This window comes from Vulpes lagopus, chromosome 1, assembly GCF_018345385.1.
Source record: "Vulpes lagopus strain Blue_001 chromosome 1, ASM1834538v1, whole genome shotgun sequence".
NCBI classification, from domain to species: Eukaryota; Metazoa; Chordata; class Mammalia; order Carnivora; family Canidae; genus Vulpes; species Vulpes lagopus.
In genome coordinates, this window is record NC_054824.1 from 28608394 (window position 1) to 28635603 (window position 27210).

At 43.0% G+C, this 27210-nt stretch overlaps 1 protein-coding gene across 2 annotated transcripts in view; it reads right to left on the minus strand.

Moving 5' to 3' along the window:
- The window catches only part of MRAP2 (melanocortin 2 receptor accessory protein 2), a 49152-nt gene extending 22206 nt beyond the window's left edge, over positions 1-26946 (minus strand). Inside the window, exons 1-2 of one of the 2 annotated variants that reach the window (XM_041765108.1) lie at positions 26826-26946; positions 3684-3817 (exon numbers count right to left, since the gene is read on the minus strand). In XM_041765108.1, the coding sequence (XP_041621042.1) occupies positions 3684-3810 (127 nt within the window). In that variant the 5' untranslated portion in view covers positions 3811-3817; positions 26826-26946. Of the gene's footprint in view, positions 1-3683; positions 3818-26411; positions 26439-26825 lie in introns of those variants that run through there. The other variant, XM_041765118.1, reaches the window with a different exon arrangement.
- Between the last annotated feature and the right edge of the window lie 264 nt (positions 26947-27210).

Sequence of the window (27210 nt, forward strand, 5' to 3'; positions counted from 1 at the left end):
GGAAACCTCCAACTTCCAGCTTCTCTGTAAGAAGGGAAGGGTTTGGACAGCACATCTAGAGCTCCACTTTTAAGACTCCTGCACAGAGATGAACCCCTAAAATAGCTAGCTCTGAAAGCCACAAGCGCTGGGGCCATGAGAACCCAAAGACTATAGCAAACAAAAAAGTAGTAATTCAAGGGCATGCAAGGCTTCACCACAGCTATCCCACCAAGGCTCAATGCAGAGGAAGCAGGCCAAAACACTCATTTCCCATTCTTTGCCTGAAAGGGGTTTACCTGCATACTTTAAAGGATGCTGCCTTAAAGCCAGGCTTCTAATTTAGCACACATCTAGTGGCTGCCTGCAATCTTTCCCAGAGTGCGGAGAAGCTGGCAACCAACCCTGCCTTCTCCCTCCAGTCTGTTCCAATAAAAACTGGGAGACTTGGTTGAGTCACCAGTATTTCCCTGTAAAGAGCTTATATACAAGTCTGACACCCTAGTTCTTGTGGATACAACCCAAAGGATGGGCTCCCAGTCTGCTGGCTCTGTTACCAATAGTGCTTACATTTGAGAGTCCAATAGGACTATAGCAAACAAAGAAGCAGTTCTAAACAAGCATAGGAGCACTTTCACAGCTATCTACTTGACCTAGAAGAGAGGACTCAGGCAAAAATTGAAAGAACTCTACTACCTCCATTTAAACCTCAAACTTTCTAATTAAGTACTTCTTTCCAGCTTATCTATTAACTCAGGAAAAAGATTCCTGGGCAAAGCATCCCTTGATGGGAACCGAAACTACCCTAACCAGCAATAAAAGACTACCCTGAGCCAGCAAGACCCTGCCCATGACTGACTCTAAGACAATGATCAATCTGACTTTTACTGCCCACCTTTGTCTCAAATTTTCCTTAATAAACCTGGAAGTATCTGTATCACTTTGGAGACAGTCTGAGACACTAGTCTGCTGTCTTCTTGATGAAACAAATTCACTGAAACAAATTCCTTTCTTGTTCCACCAGCACTCATCTTTCTGCCTTTGGATTCTGTCAGCTGCAAGTGGCCAAACCTGATATGTTTAGGAACCCCAGAGCTGGGTGCTCTTGCACCCCTGCACCCCTGCACCCCTGCTACAAAACTTCCATCTCCTAGTTTCTCCCTGGGAGGGGTTTAATTGCATACTTTCCCAGCTACTGCCTAAGGATCTGGGTTCTAATCAGGCTGCATCTAGGAGCTCACCACAGTCTTCCCCTTGGGGACACAGACAAGTCTTGACATGCCTGAACTACTGAGAATCACAGAGAACAAAGAAGTTTGCTTTGACAATCATAAAAATTCAAGAGGCGACTAGGATGCCAGGCTAGGCTAAATGACAAGGCTGATCTCTTACACAAGACCACACAAAACTGGGAGAGGCAGCTGTTTTCTCTAATGCAAGGAAACTAGCACAGAGAGTCAAGGAAAATGTAGAAATAGAGGACTATGTTTCAAATTGAAAAACAAGATAAATCTCCAAAAACAGATCCTAATGAAATGGAAATAAGTGATTTGCCTGATAGAGAGTTCGAAATAATGGTCATAAACATAGCAAGCAAGCTCCTTGACATTGGTCTTAACAATGATTTTTTTGATTTGATACCAAAAGCAAAGGCAAATGCAACAAAATAAATAAGTGGGACTATATCAAACTCAAAAGCCTCTGCACAGCAAAAGAAAGCACCAACAAAAGGAAAAGGGAACCTCTGGAATGGGAGAAAATATTTGCAAACCACATATCTGATAAGGGGTTAATATCTAAATATAATAAGGAACTCATACAATTCAATATCTAAAAGCAATCCAATTAAAAAATGGGAGAAGGACCCAAATAGATATTTTCCAAAGACATCCAAATTGCCAACAGGTACATGAAAAGGTGCTCAACATCATTAATCATGAGGGAAATGCAAACCAAAACCTCAACGAGATACTACATCCCTATTTGGACATCTATTATCAAAAAAGACAGGAGATAAAAAGTGCTGGCGAGGATGTGAAGAAAAGAAAGAAACTATAAGTGCACTGCTGGTGGAAATGTAAGCTGGTACAGCCACTATAATAAATAGTCTGAAGGTTCCTCAAAAAAGTAAAAATAGAACTACCTACAATCCAGGATTCTCACTTCTAGCTAGATATCCAAAGGAAACAAAACCATTATCTTGAGGAGATATCTATACTCCCACGTTCACTGCAGTATTCACAATAACTAAGGCACGGAAGCACCACTTACATAGATGCGCACACACACAAATATTAGTCAGCTTTTAAAAAGAAGGAAGTCTCTTGTCATTTATGACAACATGGATTAACCCTGGAGGGCATTATGCTATGTGAAATAAGGCAAATAGAGCAGGCAAATACTGCATGGTAACACTTATATGTGGAACCAAAAAAAAAAAAAATACCCTCAAACTCATGGAAAGAGGTAGTACAAAAGTGGTTGCCAGGGGCTGGGGGAAACAGGGAGAAGTTGGTAAAAGGGTACAAACTTTCAGTTATAAGAGGAATATGGTCTGAGGATCTAACATAAAACATGGTTAGTATAGTTGACAATGTGCATTGTATAATTGAAATTTGCAAGACAGTAGAACTTAAATGTTCTCACCAGAAAATAAAGAAAGAAAAATATCTGAGGTGATGAGTGTGTCCATTAACTCCATGGAGGGAATCTTTTCACAAGGTATCCATATATTAAATCATCACTTTGTACCCTTTAAATGTATTACAATTTTGTCAATTATATCTCAAGAAAGCTGAAAAAAATTAGAAAGTCTTCCTTTCAAGGGAGCAGCAAGTGAATGTGAGGCATCATGAACACCAAGACAGGTCAGAGTGGCAGCATCCAGGAAATACTAAGAGTGCAAAAGCATTTCCTTTGCCATATTTGCATCTCCATTTCTAATCTTTCTTAGAGTTCGTAATGCGTCCTGTTAAGCTGAAGCTGTTAAGAGCCTAAAGTGTTTATGGTGCTATGGATATTCATTCTGAAACAACCAAACATTTCTGGAATATTTACGGGGTAACCACTCCCCACCTGGGAGTAGCTCCTGGAAAACAGATACTTTGAGTTGGCCAGTCAGCATGCAGTTATGACTGGAGTTGAACAATAACTTTGCACAGAACTGTATTTCCTCACTCTGTGCTAGATTATTAATCACTCCAATATCATGAAGCACAATTCATGCCTATCACACAGTTAGGAATGGTTGCAGAATGTTCCAGTCCATCATTGTGAACACACACAGATAGACTGCTTTCTACAGTCCCAGAAAACCAGGAGGGCTGAAAGGATGCCACTAACCATGTATTACAAAAAGAAAGTTCTTCAAATAATAGTTCCAGACTTTTCTTTTGTTCATATTCTTGGTCCAAATGTTGGACCAAATGTTCACACGGTTTGGGAGAGGTGGAATCATTAATACTTTAAAACAAATCTCAATTTGAGACCAAGTTCTCCCATTAAGGAAATCTTTCAAGTTCTTTATGACTCATGTAATACCATCCCTGAGCAATACGCCTATGTTTGGAAGGGGTGTTTTCTGTGACTTGGGGGATACAGAACAGAGTTGTATAAAAAGAATGTTCAGGAAAATTAATCACTGGAGATTTCACAGGTTAAGACAAATACATTATGTTTACAATGGGGAATTGTATAAGACTTACATTTATGAGCCTTCAGTCCTTCAAAGGACACTGGTCCAATTTCATAATATTCATATTCCCAGGTGTAATCAGAATTAGGTGCAGATGGCTGGGACGTTCTGTTAGAAATTAATCTTTGGGCAGACATCTCCACCCTGCACAAATGGAGAAAGGCAAATATAGAACCTGTTAATTCATCCTCAACTGCACAGATACTCTAACTGCTCTTGACCACATTTAGAAGTTCAGAAGGCAAAGTCATCAGAGAAGTCCCATCCACTAGGGCAGGGAGAGGTCTTCACTGGCTGCCTATTATTTCACACCAAATGGCCATAGTTTTTTTTTTTTTTTTTTTAACGTCTCCACTAGACTGGAATGTTTTTGAAATCAGACCCCATGTCTTTTGTTGCTGTCCCCCAGAACTTAACCCAGTGCCTGGCACATAACCAACTTTCAATAACTGATTTTTAAAAAAGGAAAGGAAGAAGGGAGAGAGTATATCAAAATCTCTGATCTTATAACTTCAGCCCCACCATGTACACCTGCATGAGTATGCAAAGAGTCTAAAGAAAATAAATAAAATCAATACCAGAAGTGAACTTCTGGTATATTGAGCACCTGCTATGCAAAAATAAAGACAAGTAATCAGGGCAGCCCTGGTGGCTCAGCAGTTTAGCATCGCCTTCAACCCAGGGCATGATCCTGGAGACCCGGGATCGAGTCCCATGTCAGGCTACCTGCATGGAGCCTGCTTCTCCCTCTGCCTTTCTTTCTCTCTGTCTCTCTCATGAATAAATAAATAAAATCTTAAAAAAAAAAAAGACAAGTAATCAAAGGCTAATTAAATGAAGTAGAAAAAAAAGAGACATGGTCAACAAAAGTCCCATAATAGGAGAAGATCCTCGGTGGAAGCCTGAATCTTGCCTACTGCTTATTCCCAAAATTTGTCCTACTTTCAGGATACGCTGAGTGTCTCCTTTGTGATGATTTTAGATTTAAAAACTCTGATGCCCTTGAGACAAGAGATTGCACTGTGCAGCATGAATGACAAAGGTGACAAATCAACAGAGCCAATGTTCAATATTGAGCATCCACTGTGTGTAAAACACTGTAGATTATGAAATGGGAGAAGATGCTTAAAATACAGACACGGACTCCACAGATCTTGCTTTATATTGGAGGAAAGAACACAAAGTAACAAATAGCAGTAATATAAGGGAAAATTTGAAATGAAAAATCAGCCCAAACCAACATTCACTGAGAAGTCATAACCACTGGTTCTCATCCCTAATAACTTTCTGAAGTTCCCTTTCTTCCACCTACCTTGGGTCAGTATCACCCACTACTACCTCTGGGTCACAACCTATAGAGAAGTTGAGGCAAAATCACTATCACTCCTCCGCCCAAAGGCCTGTGTCTCATCTTTCCTTTTTCCTTTCTTCCTTAATCCCCAGTCCTGGACTCCACAGAAACAAACTCCAACCCCTCAGCATCATATTGTTCAAAGGATAGTGTGCTCTGATCCAGAGATATATGCTAGTATCAAAACCGGAATGTCACTGTGAGTGCCCAACCAGACAAATAATTCCTGCAAAAGTAAAAGAGAATGTACCACTTCTATTTTGGAAAAGAAAGGTACACAAATTTTAAGAAAAGCTGACCTTCAACGAAGTATTCGGTAACCTTTCTAACATCAGCACAAAAATAACATAAAATCATTACCACAGTATTGTCTTTGGTCTTTTTATTATTTGAACAAGGGATTATTTCCCTTGATGAAATAAATTTCCTCAGGAAATGAAAATTAATAACTCAAACCCAAGAAACATTATCCTCATTTATGAGCACTTCCTCCAGAAGAGGAGAATTGTGCGTCAGGGAAGAGTAGCTCTTCAGTTTTAGGATTCAGAGATAAATGGTAGATTCAGATATACATAATGTCCATTTGAGACTGTTAAGAATTTCACGCCATGCAGGGAAGACATGAGATTTGAAGACAGAGGACCAGAGTTTTCATATGTGTTCTACCGCCATTTGATGTGTTGCTAGGAAATGGTTCTGGCTACCGTTACTAGTAGACACCATCATCATCCCCCTTCTCCAGCTGCCTAACTGGTTTTTCTGCTTCTGTTCTTACTGACCAATTGTGATCCACTCTTCACCTATCAGCCAGTTAGTTAGTCATTAGATTTTATTTATTTATTTATTTATTCATTCATTCATTCATGAGGGAGGGAGGGAGAGGGGGGAGAGTGGGAGAGGGAGGGAGGGAGGGAGGGAGAGAGAGAGAGAGAGAGAGAGAGATAGGGGGGGGGGGGGCACAGGGAGAAGCAGGCTCCATGCAGGGAGCCCGACGTGGGACTCGATCCTGGGTCTCCAGGATCATGCCCTGGGCTGAAGGTGGCACTAAACCCCTGAGCCACCCGGGCTGCCCCTCAGCCAGTAATTTAAAAAAGAAAAAAAAGGGATCCCTGGGTGGCGCAGTGGTTTGGCGCTTGCCTTTGGCCCAGGGCGCGATCCTGGAGACCCGGGATCGAATCCCACATCGGGCTCCCGGTGCATGGAGCCTGCTTCTCCCTCTGCCTGTGTCTCTGCCTCTCTCTCTCTCTCTCTGTGACTATCATAAATAAATAAAAATTAAAAAAAATAATAAAAATAAAAATAAAAAAATAAAAAAGAAAAAAAAATTGCCTTTGTCACTTCTTTGGTTAATATTTTTCAATGGCTTCCCATTGCTCTAAGGACAAAGTCCAAAATCTTTGAAAGGTCCTACCTGGTCATGACTTGGGTCTTGCTGTCTCCTCTTATCTTGCCTCATATGCTACCAAACTGTGCTCACATTCCCTGCAGTTCCTCAGAGACGTCATGCTCTGTGTTCCCTGCTCACATGCTCTTCCCTCTGGTAAGAGTGTGCCTTTACCAGCCCATCCTATCCCATTCCTCCTTGCCTGCTTATTCTTCTCTACAAATCTGGCCCACCACCTATTTTTGTACAACCTCCAAGTGAAGAATGTTTTTTTATAATTTTTCATGATTGGAAAATAACTTTTTTTAGAGAGCTCATATGTGAGCATGGGGGAAGGGGCAGAGGGAGAGAGAGAATCTTAAACAGGCTCCACGCTCAGTGCAGAGCCTAATGTTGGGCTCGATCTTACAACCCTGAGATCATGACCTGAGCTGAAATCAAGAGTTGGATGCTTAACTGACTGAGCTACCCAGGCACTCCTGGAAAACAATTTTTAAATAATATTTTGTGACATAAAAAATTTTTACGAAATTCAAATATTGGAGTCCATAAATAAAGTTTTATTGGAACACAGCTACCCTTGTTTTTGTAGTTTTTTATGGTTTCTCTAGTATTATAACAGCAGAGCTGTGTAGTGGCAACAGAGATAGTATGGTCCAAAAAGCTCAAAACATTTACTTTCTGTTATTTTATAGAAAAAGTTTGCCAGCCCTCCTCTAGAACAATGGGGGTAAAAAATCCAAGCTTCAATTTTCTCATCAGGAAAATGATGATGATAACTACCCATTTCATGGAGTTACTGTAAAGATTAAATGTGATATTACGTGAAGTATGGGTAGTCAGCACCCAGTTAAGGTCAACACATAGCAGCCAGCACTATTATTAAATGCTAGTCTGACACAGAAAAGCCTAGTCTTCTTCTTCAAGCATCACCAACTTCCCCGTCAGCCAATTCATATTAAATTCACCATGTGGTTCATTGAAAATGAATAAAATTATAATAAAAAATAACTCAAAAGGCATTCATTTAGATGCTTTAAAAGTTTTAATGAGAAATATGTCCATCATGGGATTCCTGCTGTTCCAACAAGTCAAAAATATGGTAATAATCTCTCCTAGTTTTTAAGGAAAGTAATATGAAGTCGGTTTGACCATCTCATTTTTATTGGAAGTCAGGTATTACAGGCAGTGTAATAAGCAGAGCAGAGGGAGGCGCTAGACTTCATCTAGTATTGAAATAGATAATGGAAAAATAGCAAAAAGTACATAAAACAATGAAGGAAATAAAGAGGGGAGGGTTTTACATTCTCTGTATAAGCTGTTCTCCACATCTGTACCTAGCAGTGACCCCTGTGCCTGCCCAGGCCGATGTGCCCAGCAGGCCTCCCTGCTACTCTCTCAAGTTAGAAAGAAGCATTCCAGCCACCCTCACAGGGCTGGCCAGGAACTAGCAAATAGACTATGTCTGTACAAAACATCAGATATCCAGAAATCTCAATGCTTCATTCACCACAGAGAAAGGATTTTGTCATTCCTTCTTTTACTCTCCCTTACACCATTCCTGTTGACCTAAATGAACTATTTAGGGATGGCTACAGATCAAAGGGTAATGAAAGGCACATGTGCAAAGATCCTGAAAGTGGAAAGTCCATCCTTTAAGAGAGAAGCAAAGTGCTGACAAATGCCTGGAGATGAGAGGAGTGAAGAGCAGAGCCAGTCTTATCACAGGTTCTCCAGGGAAGAAGAATGAAATGCTAGACAGCCTCTCCCAGAGTGGCCATCACTTTGGTAGCCTTTAGATAACAGGGGGTGGGGTCACCAGCTATTTCATCTAGGTTCTTGAATCCCAAAGTTGGGTTTGGAGGACAGCATCTCTGCCCCTACCCCCTCAAGCAGTCACCTAGCACCCTTGAGAAAGCCCATGGGACAACATTTTTCATCCAAGTCTCAAATTCATTGGCTTGGGCCATCAAACATACAAGGGCATGAAACAAACAGAAGACTGTAGTCTGGCAGGATTTTGTACACTGCCCATTTCTGAAGCTCAGAGTTGCCTGTTGGAGTTTTGCAGAAACAGAGGCTGGCACTGTCTCACCATCTGAAGTGCCAGCACCTCTGGACTGTGGCCCTCAGAGTCTGATATTTCCACTACAGTGAAAATATCTGGGCCACAACACCCAGTGTGGGAGAGGCAGCCTGGAGCCAAGGCTTGCTCACCGGGGTGCTGAAAGCAAACAGCTGCTCTCTCCAGAACACAGCAAACAGGATATGCAGGGCTCAGCGATGAGGCTGCCTTCTATGCCTCTGCTGCTCCTGAGCACACCCTCCCCAGATGTCCTTAATGTCAGATTTCTTCATAATATTAGCATCATGAAAAACAACTTCTTCCAGAGGAAATGCATCCTAAGCAAGCTTCCTAGAGCAGCCCAGCAGCCGAGAGACCAAGCAGCTGCAAACACTCCTGCCAACAACAATAGTGAAAAATTATAACTGAGCCTTTAAGCCACACCTGAGAAGGAAGCTTACTTATTCCAGGTGCACATGTGGTAGTTTAGGCCAATTTATATAGACCTGGAGGAGGGAGGAAGATCTCAAACCCAAACTGAGAAAGCATGGCTAGCAGCCCCCAGACAGCTCTCAAGGCCTTATAAGCATCACCCCTTCTCCCGTACACATTTCCAACACTCTCATTCCTCCCAGTTACCCCATCTTTCTTCCTCCAATCCAGCTTCCTACACCACTCCTGGGCACACTGTGTCCTTCTTAAAGACAGGTCAAGCAACTCTCTCCACCACCTTCAAACTGGGAAGATACCTGTGGAGAGAATAAAGGCTCTTCATCCATCTCCTTGGAGGGCCATGCTCGGTAGGCATGCCAACAGGGCTATTTTCTTGAAGTTGGACCTTGATTTCCATATTAAAGCGTAAACATCAGCAAAAGTGTTTTCCCAGTGGCTACCAATACAGTCACAGGACTAGAACATTAAGGAGATCCAAAAGATGCCTATAAACCCTACAAAATGAGCGCACACGTACACACACACGGCAGCCTAGCCAGAAAGGTACTCCAAAAAGCTTCTGACCAGTGCCACAGATGGGAAGCCCATAGTAACCAGCATGTCTGGAGGAAGACCGAATGACCCATTCAGATTTGAGGTCAAAATTCCCAATTGTGTACTATCTTCTTTTCTTTAATCTCCAAACTCCAGTAGTGGGCCTACCACCCAGGATGCAATCTCTGTTCTGTTCTATCCAGGTCTCATTGGTTATCTGTTCTCATCTCTTTCTCCCTTCTATTCCTAAGAACAAACTTCCCCAGCAAAACACAGAGAAGTCACTCTCTTAAGCCATCATCCTTGGTCTCTCCAAGCAAAGGCATTTCAGAAACCAAAAGTAAAGCCTGGTTAGGCTGCACTCTCGTGGCTAAGGAGCCCAAGGTCAGATCTTCTGAATGGTATCTTTAGAAGCTTAATTCTCTCATTGCACAGAGATGTGATGAGGCCCCAAGTGAAGACTATTGGTGCACTCAGTTGACCTGCATCTCAGTGAGTAGGACCACACAGAGATCAGATGAGAGTCTGCAAGCTTATGAGTCAGATTCATCAGAGCCCCTGAGTATTCCTAAAGCATTTCCATAAGGCAACACATCCCAGCAAGGAATTATGCTTTACCTTCTAAAATTGGAGCCTCTGTGGTCTCCTCCCAGGGCAGTGCTTAAAAAAACTGCAGACGTTTCCCCCCAGTTTACTTTTCCTTTTTATAGATTCTGTGTGAGCCACTACCTTCTGTTTGGACTCGTCACTTTAATTCTCAAGTTTGCAGATTCCTTTTCTGTGAACCCATTTTAAATCAGCAACTTCTTTCACGGAGTGTGGATTTTTGTTTCTTCCAGCTGAAGAGGTCTTGCTTCTGGGACTTTGTTTTTTTTTTTTTTGCTTCTGGGACTTTGAAGTCTTCTCCTCCTAACTACTGTCTTTTGACTTGAGCGTGCATCTTACTTTTGAATTCTGAATCTCTGGCCACTTAGGTCATCCTAGAGATATCACACACTCACACACAAATATACATACACATGCACCTGTTCCCTTCTCAAATGGACATATTCCCAAAGGTCTCTACACTACCAAGTTTTATGCTATTCCTCAGTATTTCCTAGAACATACTCAGTTACCCAGCAGACTTCAAAAATGTGATGACTGACATTTGGCAGAGAAATTCTGGATGCATCTTCTTCCTGTCTATCCTCACATCTCTGCCTCACAGTAGCAACTTGTTCCAGGAGCAAAGCATGGAATGGACAGTGTTCCCAGGCCTGGAGACTACCTCGGAATTAAAATCAGAATCAATGCTGATAGAAGAACGACTTCCAAAGCTAGACACAGGACTTTATATTTTGTGCAGATAAATATTCAGTCACCATCTGAAATGGAGAGATGCTTAAATAACAGGTGGGCTTCCTTCTTCCATCAGTGGGTGCCTCCAAGAGGACAGTGGTTTAGACTCTTAAATCTACCTCCTCCACTTATGCCCTGGGCAGCCACATAGTAGTTGGTAGACTAGAAAGTAATTTTTTTTAGAGTTATCATTTCCTGACTCTGTCAGACTCCCTAGTTCAGTCCAGCAAATGGTTACTGCATGAACTACCAGGTGCTGGGATACAAAGACTATCCTTGAGCTCTTTGGGGATGGTAAGAGATCTTTGCATTACACCATAGAACAGCCTGTGCTGGGACTGTGCGGACCAGTTCACAGTGCCCTTCTCTTCACGCTGGTCTCTTTTCCGTAAGCACCAACAGGGCAGAGCCTCTTCTGCTTTGCTCCCCTGTATTTCCAGCAACCCACACAAGGCCTGGTTCATAGAGGAAATGCAATAAATACTTGTTGAACTCATTTCTCATTCTGTGGAGAAGCCACAGAATTATCTTCTTTCATTCTCTTACTCGACCCTTAACCTGAGAACAGAATTCTCCCATTCAAACAGAAACTTCAGCTGGACAGTGAGAAGAACATCATACTCACACAGGGGGAGAAAAACACCCCATAAGGAAGCCAAGATGCCTCCATCTGGAACGAATTTCCCAAAAAGAGACGAGGCATGGCTCAGAGATAGACGTGGGGGTGGCAGGCACACAGCTCCTAGCAACCACACCTCAGCCCCAGCTCTTAAGATTAAGGAAGCTGCGTTTTCCCAGTCCTCCAGGGATGAGAAAGATAATGAACTGAGTCACACTGACCAAGCATAGGAGAATGATTTATAACCACAGCATCAATTTGGTGAACTACAATGAGGAATAAAATGGCCAAGCAGACCAGAGCAAGTGCTTCACATGATCTCCAAAACAAACTCTAAAGATCCAAAGATTAAGGATGACTGTGGAATTAGGGCAAAAGAGTCACATAATAAAACAGGGCTCTGCTCCTTTACTCCACTACACGAGTGTCAAGATGCCATGCTGTATGTCCTATATCCCAACATGTTTGTCCTGCTGTAGGCCGTACCTATGATGGGTTGGGATCTTTGCCCCAGAAATGCCAGAAGTTTAACTCCTACCTCTTTCTACACACCTTGCTTTCCTTGGTGTGGACTTCGAGAAATTCTAGGAATTTTGAGCATATCGGTGGAATCCCAAGCTTGGCCACTCTATTACAGCAGGTTTTCTCAAGTCCTCAATATTGTCTATTTATTTTTGGTCTATTCCTGAGCCTTCAGAAAAAATAGGTGCTTTTACTAAGGTTGGGTACCTGGGTGGCTAAGTCAGATAAGCATCTGCCTTTGGCTCAGGTCCTGATCCGAGGATCCTGGGATCAAGTCTCATGTTGGGCTCCCTGCTCAGCAGGGAGTCTGCTTCTCCTGCCCCTCCTCCCCACTCATGCTAAGTAAAATCTTTTTAAAAAGTTAAAAATCACTAAAAAAAAAAAAAAAAAAAAAAAAAAAACTATCAAAAAGCAGGGCTTCACAATGAGATATCCCTTCACACTCATAGGATATCTGTTCTACAGAAAAAAACAAAAAACAAAATATAAGTGTTAGCAAGGATGTAGAGAAATTGGGACCCTTGTGTGTTGTTGGTGGGAATGCAAAGTGTTGCGGCTGCTATCAAAGGCAGTAATGCGGCTCCTCAAAAATTTAGACATGAATACTTTATAATCTGGCAATTTTGCCTCTGGGAATATTCCCCAAAGAATTGAAAGCAGAGACTCCAACAGATATTTGTACACTGAGGTCCACAGCAGCATTACTCACAATAGCCACAAGCTGGAAGCAATCCAAATGTAGATTGGCAGATGAATGGATAATCAAAATGTAGTACATACACGCAGTGGGATATTATCCAGCCTTAAAAAGAAATTATGACACATGCTACAATGTGGATGAATCCTCAAAACATTATGCTAAGTGAAATAAGCTGGGCATACGAGGACAAATATTGCATAATTGCCCTTATATGAGGTACCCAGAGTACTCCTATTTGGAGAGACAGAAAGTTGAAGGGTGGATGCTGAGGGCTGGGAGAAACAGGGGATGGAAGTTACTGTTGAGTGGATTCAGAGTTTCAGTTTGAGATGATGAAAAGGTTCTGGAGACAGTAGCGATGGTTGCACAACAATGTGAATTTTATATTATATACATTTTACCAACATTTTTTAAAGTTCTAAAAATTTTTCTCATAAGAAAATAATAAAAATCAGCACTTTCCACCCAGTGTACCTGAGGGAAATGTAATTGAGAGCTCTCCAAAGCAAAATATCCCACCTGGGGACTTCCAGGCACCCCTCCCCCATGTGGGTCCTTCTTCTATGGCCAACCTTCAAGTTGTATTTGGCTTTGCTCTTTTCAAGAGACCCTGTGGTGATTCCTTTCCAGGTAAAAGGAATATTCTGTCTCGGTTGGGAGGAATCCTCCTTCTCCGTGTCGGAGAGAGCCCTGGGCAGCTGTGAGAATACTGGTGCTGCCCTAGCTGCGGTCCCCTTACCTCCGCCAGGCCTGGAAATCCACTGACTGCTTCCCAAGCTCTCCTTTTTTTTTTTTTTTAAAAATTAATTTTTATTGGTGTTCAATTTACCAACATACAGAAAAACACCCAGTGCTCATCCCGTCAAGTGTCCACCTCAGTGCCCGTCACCCATTCACCCCCACCCCCGCCCTCCTCCCCTTCCACCACCCCTAGTTCGTTTCCCCGAGTTAGGAGTCTTTATGTTCTGTCTCCCTTCCTGATATTTCCCAACATTTCTTTTCCCTTCCTTTATATTCCCTTTCACTATTATTTATATTCCCCAAATGAATGAGAACATACACTGTTTGTCCTTCTCCGACTGACTTACTTCACTCAGCATAATACCCTCCAGTTCCATCCACGTGGAAGCAAATGGTGGGTATTTGTCGTTTCTAATGGCTGAGTAATATTCCATTGTATACATAGACCACAGCTTCTTTATCCAAGCTCTCCTTCTGACCAGCTTCACCTTCTGCTGTCCCTGTGATTAGCCAACCTCATTTCAGCAGAAGTCCCTTACATATTATCATTCCAAAGCTTCCAGAGCATTCTTGTGGATTACCTTTAAAGTCGCAGAGAGGACAAGACACCCAGGTGGCTCAGTAGGTTAAACATCTGGCTTTTGATTTTGTTTTTTGTTTTTTTTTTAAAGATTTTATTTACGTATTCATGAGAGACACACACAGAGAGAGAGGCAGAGACAGGCAGAGGGAGAAGCAGGCTCCATGCAGGGAGCCCAATGTGGGACTTGATCCTAGGTCTCCAGGATCACGCCCTGGGCTGAAGGCGGCGCTAAACCGCTGAGCCACCCGGGCTGCCCTGGCTCTTGATTTTTGGCTCAGGTCCTAACCTCAGGATCCTGAGATCAAGCCCGGTGTCTGACACTGTCTGCTTGAGGATTCTCTCCCTCAGCCTCTGTCTTTGCCCATAGCTTGCACACACGCGCTCTCTCCCTTTCTCATATAGGTAAGTCTTAAAAAAATAAAGTCACAATGAGGAGGCACATAATCTCCTAAAACTAGCTCAAGGCCCTGGGGGAATGTTTTTTGGAGACCAGCTAGAATTCCTGGCCTTGGAAAACAGAACTGCCCAACATTTTTTTTTTTTTTTTTTTTTTTTTTTGCCAAATAAGGAAAATTTTTTGAGACAATTAGCATCCCATAAACAAAAAGTCATTTTAAGCACCTTCTAAGTGAGGAAGAGATAACCTCGCAGTAACAGTGGTCCTCTGCAAGAAAGGAAAGTTAGCAGTCTGACATCCACATCTTCATAGCAAGCAGATACTCTTACGTGGGTGTGCATTACATCGCCTCTGTCCCCTGCATTCACGTGATAGCTGACTAAAATGGCTTACATGTTCATTCTCTCTGAAACCAAAGGAAAGGACTGAAAGGGACAATGTAAGATTGCTTTTCTACAGAATCAATGATTCTGTAACTTAATACCCAGTTGCTTCCCATTTGTGGCACAAAGTCAACGATGTGTGTCTATTTGTAAAAACTGTGTATGCGTGCCTGTGTGTGTATATACAGAGTGCAGTATGGATATGGTGCTGTCACAGGCTGAGCTGTGTCCCTCTAAAATTGAAATGCTGTAGCCCTAAAACCTCCCATACCTCAGAATGTGGCTATATTTTAAGACAGGGTCTTTACAAAAGTAAGTTAAAATGAAGGCATCAGGCTAGGCCCTAATTCAATCTGACTGGTGTTCTTACAGGAAGTGATAAGGACACACAGAGACACCAAGGCCACTTGTGCACAAAGGGAAAACCACGAGAAGGACCAATGGATGGCCACTTACAAAGCAAGGAAAACGGCCCAGAACAGATCTTTCCCTTAGTTCACAGGGGAAACCAGCCTTGACACCTTGATCTTGGACTTCTAATCTCCAGAACCGTATGAAAATAAATTTCTGATGTGTAAGCAACTCAGTCTTTGGTATTTTGTTATGACAGCCATAGTGAACTAATACAGCTTTGATTAATTAGATAAAAACTGTCCTAGAAAGCCCATTAAAAATGACTTGCTTTATACCAACCACTTTTACTGTACCTAAAAAACAAATATATTTCTGGAAAGAAAACCATTTTCAAAATGTCATTAATCTGCCCCACTATATGCCATCTTCAACAAATACATTTCTGACGTTCCTTCAGGAAGAAAGAGCACTCACTAGTTTTGCACATGCTAAAACTAGTTTGGGTCAATTCAGCCCACTGAGGATATTTTAAACACTATGAGCTCAACCATGAAAGATTTAGTGGACGTTGAAAAGCCAAGGCCTGTGCCCTCAAAGAATTTGGGCTTGTATTTGAAACCGAACTCTCCTGTTAAATGTCAGCCCTTCAAATATGCACATGGGGAGATTAAGGTGTGACACAAAAATCCGATGACACAAGTAGGCAACAGGTGAACAGGTTCATCACAAAAGGGAGACTCACTATAGCACAGGAGCCAGGTGGGAGAGAGCTCAAAGACAGTCCCTCTGAGACCTTGCCTACTCTATTCCACTTGCCAGCGTGGACTGTCATCTACCCCCACTTGGGACTCCTGCCATCCTTTGAGAGTAGTGCTCAGTCACCATTTCACCCACAGAGTCCTGCCCAAGCCCAAGAGGACTGTCTCCCTTCCTTCAAATCCCATCCCATGGATTACCAGAATCTCTCAGATAATGAGATTATAAATCAGACTCCCTCAGGATCAGACTTTGCCTGTCGCTGAATTCTCTTGCCAATTTATAGAGCTGCTATTATAAAACATCACAGCCAGGTGAATTACCATTTTAACAGTACTAGGGAAACAACCATCCTTTCCATTTTAATTACTGGAGTTGTTGAAACACTTGGCATAATAGGGCTAAGGAGAATGAGACTGACCATATCTTAAATCACTTTGAGGATGATCTAGCAAACAAGCCTGTGTTGTATTTATTGCTCATGCTATCTGCCTCCAAACAGCACTCACTGTTCCTTACAGCCCTGAGCTGAATCATTCTTTTGACAAAACAAGCCAAAAGAAGGACCAGGTGTTTCAATCCCCATTCCACAGAAACAGAAATGTAAACTAAAGCAGAGCTCCAGACAGAGCCACAGGAAGGCTACATTTTCTAATGATCATCTTATCCTCCTCGATCTTGGATTCTTAAACTAGGATATGGGTCTCTTCAGTTTCTCCAGCTACCACACCCACTGCCAACCTAGTACAATCCCAAATTGAATGCCAACCGTAGTCTGGGAGAGCAAGGCCAGGCAGGCTCCAGGCTCCTCATCTGCAGGGAGGGGCTGGTCAGAAGAGAGCCGGACCAAGCCAGCACAGCAAGGGTCAGAAAGTCAGTTCCCTGCTCTGCCTTCCTAGGTACTGGGGATGTCAGCCCCCCCATCTTAGAACATACCTGGATCATCACTTTTAAGAGAAGCCTTGAAAGAGGATTTTTTATATTAAATATGTACAGATATGTTATAGAGTAAACTGCAAATATCAAATGAAGGAATGTTCAAGATGAACACATACTTGGTTCTGGTTGCCCTGGCCTCTGCTTCAGCATCCCAGAAATGTGGGTTAATCATCCTCTCCTGTTGAAGTAACTTAATGGAGATCTTAGTGGAGCCCTGGTAGGAATATATGGCAGTTTACAGGATACAGTTTCCAGATCTTAGGTCTTCATCTGTTTCTTTCCCCCTTTTTTTTTTCTTCACAAGAGAATGATATTTTGGGGGAAAATCTGCACAAAGGTTTATAGAAAGACAGGTGCTGTATACACCCACATATCCTCACTTATCTTGAAGAAAGAAGTCTTTCTTGATCAACTAGGCAACTGTAGAGCTGACCTGTAGGAAGCAGCTCCCTCAGGCTGCCCCACCTTTGCCTTTAATTGTTGTTTTTGCTATTCTCAAGGACATGAGGAAAACGAAGGCACCTTTGGGGAGGATAACTATTTGAAGCTTATAAATTATTTGCACTTGAAGGGTTATACAATTTATTAATGTTCTCTAGTCAAGTGAAAATCCCATAGATCTTGGTAACAGAGACACAAACAACAATTCTACCCAGACTTTAATAGCCATAATTTTAGCATCCCATAAAAAGATGCTCAACTTCTGCTTTTTTACTTCACATCTCAGCAACACCATAATGGATAAAAGAATCATGTTTGCAAGGAAGGAGAAGTAAAAAATGTAGACTTTCTCTTCTTTCTAATAGGACTAAGCATTTCTTTTTTTAAAATAAATTTATTTTTTATTGGTGTTCAATTTGTCAGCATACAGAATAACACCCAGTGCTCATCCCGTCAAGTGCCCCCCTCAGTGCCTGCCACCCAGCCAACCCCCACCCCCAGCCCACCTCCCCTTCCACCACCCCTAGTTCGTTTCCCAGAGTTAGGAGTCTTTCATGTTCTCTCTCCCTTTCTGATATTTCCCACTTATTTTTTCTCCTTTCCCCTTTATTCCCTTTCACTATTTTTTATATTCCCCAAATGAATGAGACCATATAATGTTTGTCCTTCTCTGATTGACTTATTTCACTCAGCATAATACCCTCCAGTTCCATCCACATCGAAGCAAATGGTGGGTATTTGTCGTTTCTAATGGCTGAGTAATATTCCATTGTATACATAAACCACATCTCGGACTAAGCATTTCTTATTCTCCAGTCAGAAAGAAAAATCACTTTGCACCCTGAGATAAGCCAAAAATATCATGATCATCCTGCCTGAAAGTTGGTCTCCAAAATAAAACCCAGAACATGTCCCATAAACCTAGACTCCCTACAGAAAAACAATTTTCTTCCTTTTTATTTGCTACAGAATATCTAAAGATAAGTCATGACTTTGGGGAATATGGTAATCATGCGCAAAAGTTGCTTTCAACCATGAACAATAGACTAATTAATGTACACTTGAGAACTCTGATAATCTCATGGAGTATTTTCTCTTAAGTATTTATTGTGTTTTTATTTGATGAGCCAGTCTTCTGAGCCTGACTCCCTTGAGCTGTAGGCAAGTAAATATTTCCTTTTCTAAGTGTTTCTACCTCCACGTCTAAAATACATGTAACATCAAGCAAACAGATTATTACTCTTCACTAGTTCAAACCAAGCATATATAATCCATCTTCTGAGCTGGCACAACTATGGGACCTGATCAAATGTCAAATTTATTATTCTCTTCCATTGCCCTTTTAATATGGATTCAATGGATTTACCCTCCCTGTTCTCAGATGAACACTTGAGTAGATCTTATGACTTTTCTGCTCAAGCAACCACTTACAACTCCCAAAAGAATTCAAATGTGCAGTCTGGAAACAAAATGTCCTGCCCTATGCCAGCTAGGTCCTGCTGCATGTTGGTCTCCTGCAGGGATTGAGGGAAAGTTGACCTCTTTTCTTTTTTTCTACCTAATGTCCAACTGCCAGCCAGTTTCTCACCCCACCAAGATCAAAGTAGTACAGGATTGTATTAACTGTCTTTGCACATACTGTGTATGCGTGCTTTAGTGATATTCATTTTCCTTCAGCTGACTGACTGCTCACTCTTACCTTAGCCTCTGAATTTCTGGAAAATCTAGCTGCTAGGGTGTCCCACTCTTGCGCTGAATTTACAGTGGCCCCAGGCCAGTCCTCTCCCACATGGTCCCACCTGGAAATCCTCTGGCATCTCTTGCCCTAACAAAAAGTTCTCAAATATCTACATTAAAGTTTCTACTTGGGGGGGGGGGGGGGGGGTCTAGCACTTTCCTTTTGATTTTCACATAATCTGAATGTGTGGCTCAGTCAAAACTTGAATTCAGTACTTTATATATACACACACGTAAATGTTTAGGATAGATTATTAATTCCCAATTATTTTTAAAGTGTATTTTACTCTTACATATCTAGTTAAGTTGAGGAATTCAACCATTGAAAGGGGCATTCAGAGATATAAAAGTCAATACTACCTCACTGGTGAAGAATCCTCCCCCACTCCTGACACAAGATCACCCAGCATTGGCTTGATCGGACACTGGGAACAAACCCATTTCCTCTTCTTCAGATATCTGAGGAGTGGCCTTATAACTGGCCAGAGCTCCTCTCCGGCAGGTTAAACACTCACTGTTCCTCATATGGCCTAGTCTTCAGACCCTCATCATCTAGGTTACCTTCCTCTGATGCTGCAAAGTTAATTTCTGTCCTCTACTAAGGGGCCACCAGAAGGCGATGCTATGGTGGAAGGACCCTGGGCTCCCTTGATTCAGTCAGGTAGATCATAGTGATTATGGGCTCAGGTTCTAATCCTGCTCTACTACTTATTGGCTATGTAATCTTAGGCAAATTACTTAATCCTTCTGTGCTTCAACTTCTTTATCTGTTAAATGAGAATGGTGATTATATTCCCTACTTCATGGGCTTGTTACAGGGATTGAGATAAAGCTGCAAAACACTCATAAATATGCTTGGCACGTAATAAGCTTCACACAAATGTCTACAAGTAAAGGTCTGTCCTTGTCAGTGCAACCTAAGTTTGCTATTGAGCAGCTACTTCACATGATGGTCCATTCAGAGCTGGGGGGGAGGGGGGGCATTGAAATCCCTGGAATTTTTTTTTTCACATGAATTGCTACTCAGGAGGCCAATCCATCTTTTACTTTTTAAATTGACTATGAACCTAAATACAGGACTATAACTTCAACCTTCTGTGAGCTCAACCTTCTGTACTATTATCTCTTGTCCAGATATAAAATGTGCCTCGTAGAGTACCCTCCCAGATTTAGAGTTGCCACATCTCGGATGTATGTCCCCTCTATGTCTTTCTCCCAGTGAATAATATCAAAGAGGTGCAGGGACAGGGACAGAGCCTTGTTGTACATCCTCTCTTCCCCGACTTTATCCTCAGGGATAGTATGAGACTTTGTAAAATGCTTCTGCAAAGGCAGGACACACTTTGGATGATCCATAATGGGGGGCAGGGACCAGTGATGAATTATTTGTATGCCCCTAGTTTGGGGAACCCCTCTTTGCAAAATGTAAATAGCCACAGCCACCTAGCTGTGAATAGTAAAGGAGACTGTGCATTAGGAAGCATTGAGCCAAGTCATTGTCACACTAAAAACATTATTAGGTCAAAAATAAACATTCTCTGGAAGGGATCACATATTAGGCTATAAACCCAGTCTCAACAAATACAAGAAGATCAAAGTCATACCATGCCCCTTTTCTGACCACAACACTATGAAACTAAAAGTCAACCACAAGGAAAAAAAATCTGGAAAGACCACAAATACATGGAGGTTAAATTATATGCTACTAAATAATGAATGGGTCAACCAGGAAATTAAAAAGAGAAATTTAAAAAATACATGGAAACAAATGAAAATAAGAACACAATGGTCCAAAACCTTTGGGATGCAGAAAAAGTAGTCCTAGGAGGAAAGTACACAATACAGGGCTATCTGAAGAAGAAAAGTCTCAAATAAAAACCTCTTCTTACACCTACAGGAGCTAGAAAAAGAAAAAAAGGAAGCCTAAAACCAACAAAAGGAAGAAAACAATAAAGATTAGAGCAGAAATAAATGATATAGAAACTGAAAACAAAATAGAATAAATCAATGAAACCAGGAGCTAGTTCTTTGAAAAAAAAAAAAAATCAAGAAAATTGATAAACCCCTAGCGAGACTTACCAAGAAAAAAAGACTCAAATAAATAAAATTACAAATGAGAGGAGAAATCACAATCAATGCCACAGAAATACAATTATAAAAGAATTATGAAAAACTATATGCCAACAAATTAGACAACCTAGAAGAAATGGACAAGTTTGTAGAAATATACAAACTACAAAACTGAAACAGGAAGAAATAGAAATTTGAAGAGACTGATAATCAGCAAAGAAATTGAATTAGTCAAAAAAACCCCAACAAAAGTCTTGGGCCAGACGGCTTCACAGGCGAACTTTATCAAACATTTGAGGAAGAGCTAATACTTATTATTCTCAAACTATTCCAAAAAATAGAAATGGAAGGAAAATTTGCAAATTTATTCTATGAAGCCAGCATTACCTTGATATCAAAACCAGATAAAGATACCACACACAAAAAAGAGAACTATAGGCCAATACCTCTGGTGAACAGACACAAAAATCCTCAATAAAATACTTTTAGCAGATCAAATCCAACAATACATTAAAAAAAAAAAAAAATCAGGAATCCCTGGGTGGTGCAGCGGTTTAGTGCCTGCCTTTGGCCCAGGGCGCGATCCTGGAGACCCGGGATCGAATCCCACGTCGGGCTCCCGATGCATGGAGCCTGCTTCTCCCTCTGCCTGTGTCTCTGCCTCTCTCTCTCTCTCTCTCTCTCTGTGACTATCATAAATAAATAAAAATTTAAAAAAATAAAATATTTTTTAAAAAATAAAAATTAAAAAAAAAATCATGGGGGACGCCTGGGTGACTCAGCGGTTGGGCATCTGCCTTCAGCTCAGGGCTTAATCCTGGGGTCTCAGGATTGAGTCCCACGTCAGGCTCTCTGCATGGACCCTGCTTCTCCCTCTGCCTGTGTCTCTGCCTCTATGTGTCTCTCATGAATAAATTATTTTTAAAACATTTTAAAAAATAAATCATGGGATTTTTTTTCCTGGGTTGCAAGCATGGTTCAATATTTGCAAGTCAACAGGATATATCACATTAATAAAAGACAAGAACCACATAATCATTTGAATCGATGCAGATAAAGCATTTGACAAGTACAACATCTACTCATGATAAAAACTCAACAAAGTAGGTTTAGAGGGAACATACCTCAACATAATAAAGGCCATATATGAAAACTCCACAGTTAATATGATCCTAAATAGGGAAAAAGTGAGAGCTTTTCCCCTAAGGTCAGGAACAAGACAAAGAGGTCCACTCTTACCATTTTTATTCAATACAGTACTTGAAATCTCAGCCTCAGCAGTCAGACAACTAAAAGAAATAAAGAGGCATCCTAATTGACTAGAAGTAAAATTTTCACTATTCATGGATGACATGATACTCTATATAGAAAACCTGAAAGACTCCACCAAAAAACTACTAGAATTCATAAATGAATTCAGTAAAGTTACAGGATACAAAATTAATATACAGAAATCTGTTACATTTCTATACACTAAGAATGAAGCAGCAGAAAGAGAAATTAAGAAAACAGTCGTATTTACAATTGCACCAAAAATAGATAGCCAGGAATGGTCTGGTTTATGAATAAACCTAACCAAAGAGCTATACTCTGAAAACTACAAAACACTGATGAAAGAGACTGAAGATGATTCAAAGAAATGGAAAGACTGTCCATAGTCATTGATTGGAAGAACAAATGTTAAACTATTAACTAAAGACCCAGAATGTCAATTCAATATTGAAAAGAAATGCAAAGCTGGAGGCATCACAATTCTGGACTTCAAGTTATATTACTAAGCTGTAGTAATCAAAACAGTATGGTACTGGCACAAAAACAGATACATACATCAATAGAGCAGAATAGAAAACACAGAAATGAACCCACAATTATATGGTCAATCTCCAACAAAGCAGGCAAGAATATGCAATGGGGGAAAAAAACAGTCTCTTCAATAACTGGTGCTGGGAAAACTGGACAGCAACATGCAAAAGAATGAAACTGGACCATTCTTTTACACCATACACAAAGATAAACTCAAAATGGATTACAGACCTAAATGAGAGACCTGAAACCATAAAAATCCTTGAAGAGATCATAGGCAATAATTTCTCTGACACTGGCTGTAGCAACCTTTTCTAGATAGGTCCCTTGAAGCAAAGCAAACAAAATATACAATTGGGATTACATCAAAATAAAAAGCTTCTGCACAGCAAAGGAAACCATCAACAAAACTAAAAGGAAACCTGTGGAATGGGAGAAGATATTTGCAAATGACATATCAGATAAAAGGCTAGTCAACAAAATACATGAAGAACTTATAAACCTCAATATTCAAAAAACAAATAATACACTTAATGGGCAGAAGACATGAATAGACATTCTTCCAAAGAAGACATCCAGATGGTCAACAGACGCATGAATAGATGCTTAACATCACTTATCAACTGCAAGTCAATACAATGAAATATCTCACACCTGTGAGGTGTGACTAAAATCAACAACACATGAAACAAAACAGGTGTTGGTGAGGATGTGGAGAAAGGGGAACCTGCTCACCCTGTTGGTGGGAATGCAAACTGGTGCAGCCACTGTGGCAAACAGTATGGAGCTTCCCAAGAAAGCTAAAATTTAGCTTTAAAATTTACTACAATTTAGTCATTACGTTATTTGGTATTTACCCAAAGAACACAAAAACAATAATTCAGAGGGATACATGCACCCCAATGTTTATAGCGGCATTATCAACAATAGCCAAATTATGGAAAGAGCACAAATGTCCATCGACTGATGAATGGATAAAGCAGCAGCAGTGTTTATAAACAATGGAATATTAGCGTAAGAAAAATGAAATCTTGCCATTTGCGACTATATGGATGAACTAGAGAGTATTTAAAGCGTTTTTTTTTTTTTTTTTTTTTTTTATGATAGTCACAGAGAGAGAGAGAGAGGCAGAGACACAGGCAGAGGGAGAAGCAGGCTCCATGCACCGGGAGCCTGATGTGGGATTCGATCCCAGGTCTCCAGGATCGCGCCCTGAGCCAAAGGCAGGCGCCAAGCCGCTGCGCCACCCAGGGATCCCTGAACTAGAGAGTATTATGCCAAGCCAAGTAAGTCTGTCAGAGAAAGACAAATACCATATGATTTTACTTATATGTGGAATTTAAGAAACAAAACAAATGAGCAAAGGGATAAAGAGAGGCAAACCAAGAAACAGACTGTTAACTATTAACTATAGAGAACAAATTGCGGGTTACCAGAGGGGATGGGTGGGGGATTGGTGAAACAGGTGATAGGGATTAAGGAGTGCACCTGTTGTGATGAGCACTGGGTGACGTATGGAATTGTGGAATCACTACATTGTACTCCTAAAACTGAGATAACCCTGTATGCTAACTGGAATTAAACGCTTCAAAAAAATAAATAAGAGGCCAAAAATAAAGGATTCAGAGGAATTCTGATTGGCAAATTATCAGGCCTAGAGAACGGAAGAGGAGGAAGGCTACATTTTCTAGAATGCATAGATGGTATAATTTGCACAGTAAAAGGTGACTCCCACCAGAGTGGCGTTAGCCAGAAGGATCAGTGGGGGCAGCCAGAGGTAAGTATGCACACCTCTGCAGAGGGAGCAGGATAAACAACACAGAATACGCTGACTCCTATTTCACAAAACAATATTCTCCCTTGCATATATAACGCACTCTGGCGTGTTCTCCTCCCTTCTATTTAATGTCATGTTTTCAAAAAAAAAAAAAAAAAAGGCTGGTGCAACTCACTACATTCATAACCCACATTTGAAAAACGATGGATATGGCGTGTCCCAACCGGCAACCGGGTAAATTGCTAGAAAAGGGAAAGAAGTTAGTTTGGCATAAATGGTCTTTGCAAATCCTTTCCTAGGAGGTCTTGAGCTTTCTCCTTTACAAAGCTGTTCTGGAACGTTGCCAGGATCCAACGTTTGTCTGTTTTGAAAAGTCTGGCTCGGTGCTCCTCTACCAAGCCAGCTCAAAGGTGGCTGTGACCACTCCCACTGCTTTCGGATGCCTGTTATTTGGACGTTGAGCAAGCCAGCCCAGTCGGGTTTCAAGACCTCTTAAAGGGGTCTTATTTCTTTGCTCCCAGCGAGAAATAAACCGGGGGCAACCCTGCCTTCTCCTGTACCTGTTGATATCGTCTCATCTTCCGCAAACACGGGATGATCTTCCTGACCAGAGCCTAATTCCTTGACGTGGGCACCCCAGCTCGTGGAAGCCTCTCCCATTCGGGACCCTACCCTTGGCAGGTCCAGACCACTTTCCTGCCTGCATTCTCGGTAATGCACCCCACCTGATGTAGCTGAGGGCCACTGGCCTCACAGTCCTAGTTCTCAGGCCCCCGCACCCCACTATTGACTGGGGGATTGGGTTGGGTAACTTCTCTTATACCTCAACCTAAGTTGCTTTTTTTTTTTTTTTTTCCATGTGCAAACTGGAAACACTACCACTTACCTTTGGGGCTTTCATGAGGATTCATCTATATGGAAGTGTGCTGCTTTTCCCTGGAGTAGCATGGACAGTCCCCCACCCCCACCCCACCCCACCCCACCCCGCGCGTCCCCTTTGCTTTCCGGACACCACTAAATGTTTCCTTTTGTCATGATTTTAAATCCTGAGTAATAGCTGGGATTCCTCAGTCCTCTACACCGCTGCGGAAACCACAAAGCCTCAGAACAAGTTTCCAAGGAGGCCACCTTTTGTCTTCCTCAATTAATTACGCGGAAAGCATGGAACAGGAAGAAAACCGAAACCGCTGTCTCCCTCCAATCCGCAAGACGACCCGCAGGCAGGCTCCCTAGTGCAAACGAAAGGAACGAACCGACAGGCCCGCACGGATCCTGGGAACCCTGCGCCCCGCGGGGGGCGCGCACCCCGGGCCCGGGCGGCCGCGCGTTCGCCCTTGGATGCGCAGGGCGCCCGCGCCCAGAGGGGCTCCGTCGGAGGGCGCAGCCGTGGCAGGCGGGCCAGGGCGCGGGAAGTTTTCTCACCGGGGGGAGAAGGTGTCCCCGGGCCCTCCAGCAGCCCAGGGCAGGGAACCCGCCCGAGCGCCCCGCTCCGCCCCCGCTGCAGCGCGCCCTGCCCCTCCGGACGCCGCGGGCGGGACGCCGGCGTCCGCGGGCTGCCGGGGAGCTCTCGAACTTGGATGCTCTGCACGGGGTCTCACCCCTGCGCCCGGGCACCCTCAAAACCCGGCTGCCCCCTTGCCGATGCCGTCCTCCCAAACACCCCCCCCGACTAAAAACCCCCGCCAAACCCGCTGGAGCCCGACTGCCTTCCCCCGAGCCCCCCGAGCCCCCCAGACCCCCGCGCCTCGGCTTGCGTGGCCCTGGGCGCCCCGTCCCGCCCGCGGTTACCTGGCTCCTCCGAGGGGCCTGAGCGCCGCCCCCGCCCCACCTCCACCTCCACCTCCACCTCCTCCGGCCGCCCGGGCCTCGGCGAGCTGCTCCAGGCGCCGCGATGCGGCGGGGACGCGCGCTCCCGGCCCGCAGCCCGGGCGGCGAGGGGCGCGGGGGCCGCCTGCGGAGCCCCGGGCTTGCCGTGCAGCGCCGCGCCCTGCTCGGCGGCCCCTCGCCGTCTGGAGGGAAGAGGAACCCGCGGTTCTTTACCCGCCCCAGCTCCGCGGCGGGTCCCTCGGGCCAATTTTGACTAATGAGCTGAGCCAGGAGGAGCGGGGCGGCACGCAGGGGAGAGGTCTATGCGAGAGCCTCCGCGTCGGGTGCAAGTTCACTAAGGCCAAGGGGTCCTCCCTCGCGAGCTGCTAAAATTACCTCAATTCACTTCTTCCCTCTGCTTCTGGGCGCTGGAGGAAACGGACCGTGGAAATGTCCCCCCAACAGGGCCTCGAAAGGATAGGACTGGACCAAGAGTAGTTTCGAGTTAGCAGACGTAGCTCACTCCTCCCTCCCAGGAAACATTTGCTGAGTCCGCGCTCCACGCCCGACCTTGCACTGGGCGCTGGGGGTACCACCTCCTGCAGCTTACATTCCCGTTAGGAGGCACCCAGGACACGGAAATACGGGAGATGCGCAGGGTCTGCAGTCGCAGTAAGAGCTACAGAGGAAAAATAACTCAGGAAGGGCTTAAAGGATGTTGATGGGGAGGGGTCTTAATTCGGTGATGGGAGGTGGCCCCAAAGGGAAGGTGGCTTTGAGT